The sequence below is a fragment of the Mytilus trossulus genome, chromosome 14 (genome assembly GCF_036588685.1).
Source record: "Mytilus trossulus isolate FHL-02 chromosome 14, PNRI_Mtr1.1.1.hap1, whole genome shotgun sequence".
NCBI lineage: Eukaryota > Metazoa > Mollusca > Bivalvia > Mytilida > Mytilidae > Mytilus > Mytilus trossulus.
The window spans coordinates 5,719,742-5,733,436 of NC_086386.1; the positions used below are offsets into that span (position 1 = coordinate 5,719,742).

A 13,695-nucleotide genomic window follows, 5' to 3' on the forward strand; every position below is an offset into this window, starting at 1 on the left:
TTTATAAAAGTATTCTCTATTATGCAAATCATATAAGAAGTATGATAATATAATATCAACATATATATATCCATGTCATTGAGAATGTGGATTAAACTTGCAAAAGTGTTTAGTCTCAAAAATAAATATGGGGCAGATTCAGTTTCCAAGGGACTCACTGAAACGTTTGTCCAATTTCATGAAAACTGCAATCTTTAAAAAAACATATTCCATTAAAACTTCATATAAAACAATCGTTTTGCCCATAGATCAGATTGCTACAACAAATCTTTAAAAAAAAATGTGGAAAAAATGGTGAGGTGGGGATGGGGCAAGATGGTAAAGCATTGGAACTGACAATATTGTTACTTTTATAAGACATTATGAGTCCCCATCATTTCTGATTTATGGCTTAGCCTAATGCTTATTATGTTGGTTTATGTATATAAATTAAAGTTATCTCCCCTTTATTAAGAATCAGTTGATAACTTTGATAACTATGGACTTATATTGTTACAATAGCACCTACTTTTGTATAAAAGTTCATAATGATCTGATGAAAAATTGGTCAATCAAAATAAAAATCTATATGAGAAATAATCCTTCAGGCTTCAGGAAGTTATACACCATTATTGACTAAATGGAAAATATTTATTCTGACAGGAAAATACTTTACTTGTTGTGAATTAATTTTTTTCACTCTGTCGAGGCAAACTTGATTTATTGTACAGAAAAGGAAACTGTGACAGACATACAGACAGAGTAATTATTAAACGATGCTGCAATTTTATAACAAATCCCTAATTCTTATATATATTTTAAGTGTGATTACTCTTTGGTTACTCAAAATTTAGTAAAAACTTCACTTTAATCATAATCAACTATTATCAAGGGTTGTTTCAAAAGATTAGATTTTTAGATAGGCATAACCAGTTTTTCTATAGAATTATAGCATATAAATATGAAATTTATGAGTCTTTAACCACATTTACAGTCTATTCCTCTTTTTCAGAAAAAAACTTCTTGAATACATTTGCTGTTTTCCCTTTCAAACCATGTTCCTGCATGATGGATTTTACGCCATCGTCATTGTTTCTTTTGTAAGCAAGTTCCAGGTGATGAAGGTTGAGACCTGTGCAGGACAGTTTCCTTGCAGTGTCTTTAGAAATAATCTTTTTAACAATGACACTAGAAAAACCCTCTACAATTGACAAATAATTAAATGGAAATAAATCCTTTCCAGAACATGTCTGTTTCAGCTTCAGATGGAACAGTTTGTATAAACTTCTAACATCCTCCTCAGAATTATGAGCATCATAAACAATCTCCAGAAACTTTTGAACTAATGTTTGCTGCTTATAATTTAGAACATCAGCTTTTGGTATTTCACGTTTTGCAATTTTCAAAGTGTCAATGCATCCATAAATTAAGTCATCAAAAGAACTCAGCAGATTAAACTCGTGCAACAAATTTCTTAGTACAGGAACATCATATGAATGGATGTTATGACCAACAAGCACAGGACGAGATTTTTTCTGTATCATTTCAATTAGTTGAAGTAAGGCTGTTCTTATACAAACACTTTCAACTGGAACACCATGGCAATACATTTGGTTTCTTTCAAAAGAGAAAGTAATACCGGTAACATCACTGGCCTTTGATGAAATAGATTGTCGTGGAGACACATACAGATTTAGCATGTTTGTCCCATCATATGCTGATATTTGTGTAATATCAGAGGTTCTTGATAACCCAGTTGTTTCTAAATCAAAAACAACATAATTGTCTATGCCTTCCAAAGAATATTTTGTTGGAATTTTTTCAATGTCTCTTACTGACACATTTTCTTCAATTTGTGGTTGATATGTTTCTCCTTCTATAACAGCTGCCTTAATTTGTTGAAAGGTTTTCTTATTCTAGAAAAAGACAAAAAGAAAATATTAAGATTTTTTTTTGTTTATACCTGGTTGTATTGTTACATGTACTATGTAAAATAAATGGGTTATAACTCTTAATAACCATATCATTCTTTTCAACTGTCATCATCTTGTTTTCTATTTTTTGGCAAAATTGCAATTTCTATTGTCTTTGTCAATTTATATTATAGGTTACCCTTTTTACAATTTAAAAAAAAATCATGTAAGTTTCACCATGTCCCTGTGCTTATATATTTTAAAGTTATGGTGTTATCATTATTGAGATAACTTCTCTTATAGAATAGAATATTTTTATTTTCCAAATTAGGGCCCCAGGAGGGCATATGATACAGACAATATTATTATAAACAATAACATATGCAATACACACACAATAAAAGATATATAACAAGTGTTATAAAAATAATAAAATAAAATAATATACCACAGAAAATACACTCAACAAAATAGTAGCAATGTATTATTATTCAATGAATACTATGTTGAAATTGACTCAAGTGCATATTTATATATGCCACATCATGCTTTCAATTGTACAACAGTTGATATACTCAATTTTAAAGACACACACCACCTATTATTAGCCCTCTTTCCTATCCACATTGAAATTATCACTTCAAAACATTTCTTGGAAGCGAGATCGATATACCTGTATTTATACAGCAGAGGGTACTGCACTGATAAATAAAAATTTTGACTTTTACCTTTCTTTTAAATCTGTCACGTTTGAAAAGAACTGAGGAGCTATTCTTCTTTTGCCAGAGTCTCTTTCTGTCAATCCTCTGTCCAACTCTTACAGAGATTGTGCCTGGTGACAACAATGCTTTCTTGTTAACCTAAAACAAGGTAAACTAGTGAGAAATGTTTTAGATGACAAAAAACATAACCATCCCCTTAAATTCTATATTTGACCTTTAGATCGGGTCGCATGAAGGTCAACCACACACTGCTTTATATTCAAACAATTAAAAACCAAATTAACATCATTTACCAGGGTATGTGTGGACAAGCATTGCTAAGAAAAAGTTGATTAAAAAAATACAATAACTTCCAATTTGAAATTGATCACCTTTGTAAGGTCATTCACCTTTGCATCAAATTTGGCAAAAATCACTGTATCAGTTTTTAAATTATTGTTGAGAAACCTAAATTGACAGGTCACAACCATTATACTATGTTTATGTTACATGGGGTAAGATGAAAGAGGAAATACACATTATTTATAATATATAAGCTGTAACACAATACCTTGTTAACCCAGGTATAACCTTCATTCTTCTGAAGAACTGCAGCTGAAACTCTTGCTTTTAATGAGCTGGTTCCACCATATGATCTACAAAAAGAAATTTCACAAATTTCAGTCATTTTAAAGTTAATATTGTAAAGCAGCTGTCAGAAATTTAAACTAGCTAAAACAAGTGAAACTGCGAACTACTACTCTCTGATGATACCCCCACTGCAAGTGGATAATTTTAATAGTGTAAAAATATGCAAGTGTTCGGTAAACAGGAAGTTGTTAAGTGGTGAATCTGGAAACGCCTCACACAGTATAGCAGACTTGTATAAAACCTAAAACTAAATTTCAGAAATCCTTGTATTGTAGTTCCTAAGTAAAATGTAACGAAAAATATTCATGGGTCTGACAGACAGACGGACAGACAAACTGATGGACAGACAGAGTTCAAACAGTATAGCCCCTTTTTATAAAGCGGAGCGGGGGTATAATAATTATTATAAAACTTTTTCAGGGGGAATAACTCTTCAAATATTTTTGAAATGTATACTTCTGTTTCATAAGATCTCATATCAGTTTTTGAATTTTTAAATTATATCTTTTGAGGTTTTGGAGTTTGCCACCTGCCATTCCCTGCCCCCTCATATCACAATTTAATTTAATAAAATGAAACTTAAGTTTATATTTAACTGTTTGCACTGTTGGTTTTTTTTTGTTTATACAATGCTATCAAAATGAAGGATTGTTTTACATTTGATCATAGTTTAAAAATAGAATTCTGCTAAGTCAGTTTTTAGATAAAAAATTCTTAAATAGTCAATCTTCATTTGACGGACAAACAGCAATCATCTCCCTTAAAAAATGAAAGACCTCTATTCTTTATTGCTATGTTTGTTTGGGTGGATGTTACTGAAAGGTTATAATCAATGTTTTTTAGTTACTGACCTATTTTTTGGAGCCTTGCTTGCCACTATATTGTTGAAATTTTCATTGCTCTGTGTTGAGCCTAAATCTACAAGTTGGCTTGATCTTTTCTTGTAATTTTCTGTCATTGTCTCTAATTGTTTACGCAGGTTTTCATTTGACAATGGTTCACCTTTTGGGAGATGTTTATATCTGAAATGATATAAAAGAAAATTAGTTGAAATGTCATACATTTATATGTATGTTGATTTATGGCAATGTTTCAAATAGATCTAAACTACAATTTTATTTACCACTTAGTTACATAGTTGAATATTCCTTAAGCTGCTGAACTGTGTGTTATTCATTATGAATTGTAATGCATTTTTTTATAACAAGGATTTTGATTGGACAACCTCACCTTTTCCTCAGGGGGTTAAACTGATGAAGAACCTGTTGGATGAAGTTTTTTGCACTGTGCAGCAGATAACATTTCAAAATTATAAAATATATAAATTTCTTAAAAAAATAAAGAGTAAATGTGCATAACAAAAACTGTGTTGTATTTGAATATTTGGTCTTCAATTTTTACATGTATGTTACCGGAAAACTAATTTTGTGATAATAATATCACGGATGGAATAGTCCATTAGCAAGTATACTAGTATATTCAAATAAAACATAATTGTTGTTTAATTCCAGGAAAAATTGTTCTTCAAGAAATCTTTACAAGTCATTTTATTGTCTGTAAATTATTTAGGAGGTCCTAGTTAATGATGCTATACCATAAGTTATCTACGTTCATATCTGAAGATAAGGATATTTTAACACCCTGAGGCATAGCATAAAGGGTGTTAAAATATCCATATCTACTGGTATGAACTTAGATTACATATTTATCTCTGGTCTAAGTCCGAATTGGTTAAGTTATATGAAAATTCGGGTACAAAGTGTAAGGGCTGTTCCACAAAATACTATGTCCACCCAGGGAAGGCAATTTTTAAAAATATTATGTGGGTGGTTGTATTTGAAATACCAAAATTCAAAGGGAGTGCTGTTCTAGTTAAATTTTATTTCTGTGGGTGGCGGGGGTTAAAAAAAAGTGCCTTCCCTGGGGGGGGGGGGGGGGGGGGGGGGGGGGGGCATAGTATTTTCTGGAACAGCCCTAACCTGAAAACAACGTTTTTTTTCATTATTTAAAAAAAAATTAATGGAATTTTATTTGCTTTATAGAATGAGAGGATGTACTTGTTTTATTGTATATTGTTTTTTTCTGCAGTTTTATGACAAAATTGGTTGTCAGCATTTGAAATAGCAATATGAGAACAGCTTCCAAACTTAAATTTTGTTCTGACACAATATCACTCATAATAAAAAACATTAAAAAGACTTTCTTTTATATGTATAACATCCTTTAAATTTAGTTAAAATTAAAACCTGTAAGTTTCTGGTTGCTTGGAATATGTGCACCAATCCCCAGAACAGCCTGAATGGTCTCCAAATAGGTGAGGAACTATACTGTCTAATCTTTCACAAAGATCATTCTCCTTTGACTGGTTTGAACTTATGGCATACATATAACATCTAAGTATGTATGGAATGACTCCTTTCCCCTTCAGCTCTTTGTACTTATTTGCTGCTGCATACAGTTGTTTCGACAGATTTTTCTTGACATGGTTTTTGTCGTCTCTTTTTTTTATGTTTGCAAACTTTTGCTTTAGCCTTGATGATGTTGTAGAGTCATTGTCTGCGTGAATTATGCCGACTGTGCACCCTCTGTTGTCCATCCTAGTAACCATTGATAAAGCCATGTCAGGCTCCATGGCTTTACTTGATCCTGTAACAAAAAAGGACATTGTAAATACTACAATTACTTACATAAGAACTATTTAAGATGACTGAAACATATTTCATCTCCCTTTTTATACAAGTAACTTAAAAAATTATATAGTTGTTTGACATTATGACCGTGGCAGATCCAGGGTGTTTGAACCCCACTTATCTTTTTAGACGATCAATGCATTTGAATGGGGACATATAGTTGGAACCCCTCCCCCCCTTTGCCCTGGGTTGGGAATCCCCCCAACCCCTTTTTAAAATGGCTGGATCTGCCCCTGTTGGGATATGGTCAACATACATACTTGATTTGTGAGCGCATAGCCATAAGGCGGTGTTATGACTATGCAATCATAAACTAAATATCATTGTCCTTTTTTCAATGAAAAAAAAAAGTTGGGTTTTTTGTAACTGTTATAATTAAAACTAGACTCATTCAGATGGAACTTTGTGGGCCTGCTGTGAATAATGAGTGGAAAATATTTTGTATCTTTACCATTATGGACATTAATTGTCAACTAAAACCAATGTATGAAATCATAATGATTCTCCAGATATATAGGGGACAAAAGTTGTTAGAGGCGGGCATACTATAGGACAATTGCCATTTTGAGTGTTTGCTATAAAAAATTGTCTGTAGGTGCTAGTCATGGTCACACCTTGTGATATTCTTATTGTTGTTGGAATGATGAATTTGCATAAACTAAAACAGATCCTGGATAAGGAGACCTTCTCACAGAAATCTGGATTAACCTAAATCATCGTTATTGGATTTTGCTTGAAAAAGACATTTAAAAAAAAATGTTGTTTGTGTACCATGCCAATTACTGTTGCATTGATGATTTGGAACTGTTTCCTTTCTTCCCAAATGATGCTGGCATATACTGCATAGTTTACTTCTTACATCATAGTCTAGAACTTTACCAGTCTTTACACCAACTAGACTGGAATGTCCTGCAAAAATACAAAGTCCATGTCATTCTTATGCACATTAGAAAAGGTTAAAAACAGTTTCTGATAATTATATTCAAAAATGAAAATACATGAATAATGTCTGAAATTTTACTCCCACGTCATATGCATTGTCCCTTTACGCCGAAATTTTACCCCTCGCTAAAATATTGGTCATAAGGGCCAAGTTCCGGCCAACCCATGGTAAAATCTTGATATATTGAAGCCCCATGAATTATTTCTTTAAAAAATATATGACACAGATGTAAATATGAGTTTTGCTTAGCTTTTTTTGCTGTTGAGCCGTAAGTTGCAAATAAACCTAAAAAATCCAATATGGCAGGTACATCTGACATCTGTTTCTGTTAGAATATCAAAATCTAACTTATTACCAAATTTCATTGAAATAAAATAGTTGCTGAGAATTGGACCTTAAATTAGGCTGTTAGTTTTCTGGTTTGAATTGTTTTACACTGTCATTTCTTGACCTTTTGTGGACTATGTTGTATGGGATTTGCTCATTGTTGAAGGCTGCACAGTGACCTATAGTTGTTAATTTCTTTGTGATTTGTCTCTTGTGGAGAGTTGTCTCATTTGCAATCATACCACATCTTCTTTTTAATACTTAACAGATTACTGTAGGATAGAATGGCCTATATTTTAGTGAACCCAAATGTACAGTTCTACTAGTTATTCCTATGAAAAATCTTTTGAACAAGTATATTGGTCTACCATGTAAAGTAGTTTGAATATGGCCGTAAACAAAAAAACTTAACCATGATTGTGAGGAAAGGAAAGATATATACAGAGGGACAGTGGTAAACCTATATGTACCAATTATTTTCATAGTTGAAACCTAAATAGTTATTTTGGACAAGTTTATTGATGTGTAAAGGTGACAGTATATAAATAACACATAGCTGAGAGGGTGATAGAGCAGATTGGTACCCCGAGAAAACATTGTCAACCGCGGCGAAGCCAAGGTTGACAATGCTTTTTAAAGGGGTACCAATCTGCTCTATCACCCTCTCAGCTATGTGTTATTTAATTTATTATACTGAACGTCCTATCGTTTTTGTCTTTTAAAAGGATTTTCTATGACGTCACGTACATAACAACGTTACGAGTATTAGACATAAAAAACAAGATGTTTTTATTTTTATTTTGACAGTTAAATAATAAAATTTGATCCAATACATAAAACTTAAGCATTGTATTGAACTACTTGATGTAAATTCAATCCATTGTTTTTTAAATTGTCTATTTTTGATTGGTTTAGACGAGAGGGTAACATTCAAAAAAGTTGTCACCCTCTCAGCTATGTGATAGAGTAAAATGACACCCTCGTATTAGCCAATCAAAATATGGCATTTTAACGTGAAGTATAAGAAAATTAAATATCACACATGTTTTACATCATTTCCTTCCGACTTGATTCAGTTTCTAAGCAACTCAGAAGCATTTACACATCAATAAACTCCTCAATTGCTATTTCTACATGTATAATATTGCTGATGTTGACTTGATACCTGTGTTACTGTTATATTGCCAACCAGAGCCTCTTGTTTGCCAACCAGCATCAAAACTGCATTCTAATTCATCACTTGGAGAAATAGCTTTTTCTTCTGCACTAGCAGTTATGCAGGAATCAGATGCCTCATCAATAAGTGACAATGCTATGCATTTCTCCTTCTTTTTCAGTGTCTTAGGATCAGGTGGGGGTATGTTACATGTGCTGAGAAAATTCACAACATGATCAGGACCCATTCCAGAGTGCATCATTGCTGAAATCATTATAATTTACTATAATTATTAATTTTTACTACCTACATGTACATACTACATATAGATATCTTTATCAATCAAAGCAATTACAAATCAATAAAAGAGCAGGTGACAATTGATAGCGCTATTACCTACTTGTAACTCAATACCATAATTCATTATGACTTTTTTAATGTTCAAGCAGAATTACAAAGAAAATACAACTTCCTTACTTAAAATCAATTTAAGCCCATACATAAAATAAATTATTGGTTGCTGTTTACTAACTAGTCATGCTAGTGAGGTTATGAAGATAGGATTTTCTTTTCTGAAAGATGCCAAATATCCTCTGAGTTAAAAAATAGTGTTCTAAAAATAGAATAAAAAATGTTGTCCTGGGAAAGATGAAATATTTTTCTTAGTTTTACGTTAGGCAAGTTTTTAATAAGAAAGAACAATATCATATGTACAGCCACTGCAGTGATTTGTAATAGCTACACTGTAAGCTTTATTCAATTCAATTCAATAGTTTATTCAAAATAGCACAATAGAGGCGGCCGTGTGATCCAAATACAGACAATTGAAAATATAATAAAGATGCATGTAACAACAAGTCATAAGCCAATTTGATGCTTTATAGACATGTTAGAAATCATTGGTGTAAGTAACACTGTAAATAATAAATAAGACTACACAGTACCAAAATTTCAACACCTATTACCCTTTTTATGGGTTTGAAAGAAACTACTTTAAAAACATTTACATGTCAGAATGATAAATGAAGTACAAAATATTAAAGCTTTTTGCACTTACCAAGAGCGACTTTTGAGTTAATATCAAATGCTCCTTTCTCATTCCGCTTGCCTGTAGATACCAGTTTCATACCAGAGCATATCTGACATGCCACCTCCAAAAGACTACCTAAGCCGTACCTGTAAGATAAAAATTTGATATAGTTATTATAATGAACAGTAGCTTACATCATTTTGTTTTATCGGGAGTCCAAACTTAAAATATATGTTGTTTCCCCTTTCAGACAAAAAATATATTTACAGGGACTGGGTAGGTGCATACATGTGTACAATAATGTACCTGAAGGTTCATGTAGGAAAAATAACTTATGTTGTATTTATGAAGGGAAGTTAACCAAAATGTCAAGAAATTTACATTTTTATTATCTACATGTATCATAGTCTATCAATAGACTTGAAAGAAAAGAACTATTTCTATTAAGAATGTCAAAACAAAATATTTTGAGTAGGGTCTGTAGGGACATTTTTCTTGGGTAGTTATATAATATATATAGGTTGCATTATATAAGGGAAGAGGAAAGAAACAAAATTTTATTTATATATGATGTGGTATGATTTCCAGTAAAACAACCATCTACACAAATCTCAACAAGAGACCAAATGATGCAGAATTTAACAACTACAGGATATTAGGTCAGCCAGGGCTGGTATCGGGAAATGTTCGCCCTAATAACATGTTCGCCCTGGGAACGTTCGCCCTGCGTTCGTTCGCCCAGAGAGTCCGTTCGCCCTACTAAAAAATATTTATTTTCAGGGCATTGAATTTGAATAAACTTATTCAGATATTTCTATAGTATATATTCTAGAAATTTATGGAAATAGGGAAATATTTAAAAGTTGATGGCTTGATCGTCAATTGTTCAATGACAAAATAATTCAGATCACTGATTATTGTGATAGACATACTTGTCTTTTGATGGATTATTAATAAAAATGAAACGTTTTGTTTTGATAAAATATTCAGCTTGAAATACAATGATGTACGAACTGTAAATCATGAAACAGATTTACAAGTTCATTTATTATTATACTCGGAGACTAGTCTCATACTGTATACATTCATGATTGACTGAATATAATTATTTTGTTAACAAATATCAATAAAGAGAAATACTCTTTAAATCAAAGGGAAAATGACAAAATGATTACAGCAATATAAATATTCTGTCATTTATGTTTACAAACTTTAACATATTTTGTTCAAATACTTAAAATTATACGACTGGAAAACAAAAAGAAAATATAAAAATCTGGGCGAATGGACCCTGGGCGAACAGGTATCAAGGCTAACAGGTAGTATGGCGAACGCGAATCAGGGCGAACAGACCCGTATTCGCCAGGGCCTACAAAAAATGAGTAAAACCCATATAGCATAGAAAAATTAAGAAATAATTACATGAATTATTTCATGACATGCTCTATGATCGTTTTAACATGGGTAGGCATTATATTTGTTAATATCTTAATACCGAGGGTTAGCTATATAACATGCCAGAAACTGAGGAATGTTTCATATCTAACTTGATTTTTCATAGTTTGCCTTAGTCCAAATAATTATGTATTTCCTACAAAGTACAAGGGTTTAGATTGAGAGAAAAATTGTAATGATTTCTGACAGCAGGACATATTTGAAGGTGAATTGCAATCATATTCCTACAAACTTCACATGGTTTACATAGTTTTGTAAAAAATGAAGGGGTGCTGAAAATTATTGTTTACCTCATTTCACCAACTATATCCTTCAGATGGAGTGGGGTGTTGCATCTGTTGCAGAAGAGTTGTTCCGCTAGAACTTCCAACTCAACAACCCTCCTGCCTTCATTCCATGAGATGTTTTTACTCTGTCCGATATCAGTTGAAACCGTAACATTCGAGGCAATGTTTTCAACTAATACCGGTGTCTGTTCTTTTGTCTGTTCCGATGGCATTTCTCCCCTCGAACCATAATCATGGTCTCCCCTTTGAATCAAATTACCACTCTCATTCAAAGAGTCCATCCTTGTTGATTTTTTAAATCTGTCTTTCCTTATAAACCGACCGCGAACACGAAGGCGGTCGCGGTCGTCTGCCATTTTGTTGTTTATCTTGTCTACGGATTGCGTAAAAAAAGAATCGGAACCGATTTTAATTACGCAAAATGCACGTGCTATAATAGGTCATGTGATACCCGTCCGTCTCTACCTTAATACTGCCATAACTTGTTCGGCAATCGTAACCTCAATCAATAATCTTAACAAACATTTTCGCAGGTAAACCTGGCTCTGAACTACAATTTGAACACTAAATCTTAAAAGCTATTTAAAATATTGATTATATTTTTTGAAAATGGTATTTTTTCAATTGTATCTAAATTTAAACATCTGTTGATCGGTTCTTGGAACTTCAAAATTTTTGAAAATCTAAACTTCATCAGAAGCCAATTTTGAAGACAAACATACTTTCGAAAATTGCTTTAGTAGTTGTACTTCTAGACTTTTGGAATTTTATTATGTTATAATTGTGTAAGCTTCGTATATTTTGAAGTTTGAAGGTGTTTTAAAAGTGTTAATCAGTTGTCGTTAAGAAAGACTAAAATCAATAATTTAGCTAGATATAATATAAGGAGTAAACATTACAGGGCATTATTGTCGACATATATGACAGGTAGTTCTCAAGTAGTCGCACATATACACGGGTGTCATTCGGTTAAATGAGAGAAATGATCGTGAAAGAATATCTAACGGCGGTCAAGTATTGAGAGACGATCGTGAAAGTTCTGGTAACGGATCGTGAAAGACATTTAATCGAGAAGACAAGTGAAAGGTCAATAAATATTCTAATTTTATTAATAACAAAGACAAACAAACGAAAAAATAAAACTGCCTGTCAAAATGATTCAATATGATAACCAGTATGTGAGAATATCCAGTTTTAAAAGTACAAACATGAAGTTATTACAAAACAACAACAGGCATTTTGCTTCCCGACATTTCAATGACATCAAAAATGTAAACAAACATGATTTTTTTCACAAATTTGACTAGAAAAAACTATTTTTATCCGAATAAGGGCATTCTATTTGAATTAATCAAAATGTTCTCATAGTTATTTTGTATAATCATAATCTGAAACTTGGTAAATAAAGAACTATTTACACAAAAATTGATTTTTCGGATCGTGAAAGATCACGTACCGCATTTATGAAGATCGTGAAAGGAATCGTGAAAGATCTGATGCTTCGAAGACGTTCAAATTATTCCTCAATTATATCATAATTAATATTTGTTATTGGTATTGAGAAAAACCAGATAGGTCAACATCCTCAATAGGTTTGAGCATTTCAAAGTACTAATATGTTCAGAAAATGAAATGTAAAATAGTTGGATGATTGTAGGATGAAGCTTTTTATTGTCATGTGAAGTACTCACTCATCACGAGTTATAGAATACCCACATTTTGTATATTGGATCCTTTAAACTACATGTCCGTCAGACAGGATTCACCTGACCCCGGGTTTGCCTCATTTCATGGATGAAGATATATTTTTGTGGTCAAGTCCGTATCGCGGATTCGTTAAACTTTATGATAACTATCTGTTGGTATGATTGTAAGGTGTACATTTTCGACCTCTACAACGTTACAAATAACATCGAATTCATTATCATGCATACTTCGGCAATGTTCGTTAAATATGTTGTTTAGCCTTTTGGATATATACCTATATGCTATAGCGCCAATGTATTTCGTGTATGGTGTGCGTGTCTGTCTGCATGTTTGATATATGACCATAATGACGTCAATTGTATTTGATATATTGAATGATAGTAAGATGTTTATGTCTGGCTGTCGGTCAGGGTTCATATACTTTTGTCCTTATGTTCCGAATTAATTGGCCAAGCATAACTTTTACATGTGTCAGTTTCTAGGGCCCTGTAAGGATAGGAACACATTTATATAGTATACGGGATATGTGTAGAGATCTGTATGGCATGGTTCATCTGACCTTGAACTCTTTAATGAACCATTGACAATCTTAAGCGCATTTGTCACTTCTAGTAAAATCCTTGATATTATAGACTTCAACAAATATGAGTTGTAGTTATCATAAGTAATGCGTCCCAAGGGTGACTGGGGTATAGAAATGTGGTCAATTGGTCTTCTCCCGACCGGTAGTAAAACGCATACGATACAGTTTTGATCCTGTATTTACAGTTTGAGGACAATTTCCTTTAAGACAATTTTTTATCTGATTAAATCAAATATGTAATAAAAAATATACCTCCATGTGCTACTTTTTTAG

At 32.3% G+C, this 13,695-nt stretch overlaps 1 protein-coding gene across 1 annotated transcript; it reads right to left on the reverse strand.

The window, feature by feature from the left end:
* Positions 1 to 385: 385 nt before the first annotated feature.
* On the reverse strand, positions 386 to 11,596 carry LOC134695925 (uncharacterized). The gene is made up of 9 exons (XM_063557414.1): positions 11,136 to 11,596; positions 9,418 to 9,536; positions 8,370 to 8,624; positions 6,706 to 6,843; positions 5,491 to 5,890; positions 4,096 to 4,266; positions 3,165 to 3,249; positions 2,621 to 2,752; positions 386 to 1,895 (listed from the first exon to the last, which is right to left on the reverse strand). The coding sequence occupies exons 1-9, from the start codon at positions 11,486 to 11,488 to the stop codon at positions 975 to 977; spliced, it is 2,574 nt and encodes an 857-aa protein (XP_063413484.1). The 5' UTR covers positions 11,489 to 11,596; the 3' UTR covers positions 386 to 974.
* Positions 11,597 to 13,695: the final 2,099 nt, after the last annotated feature.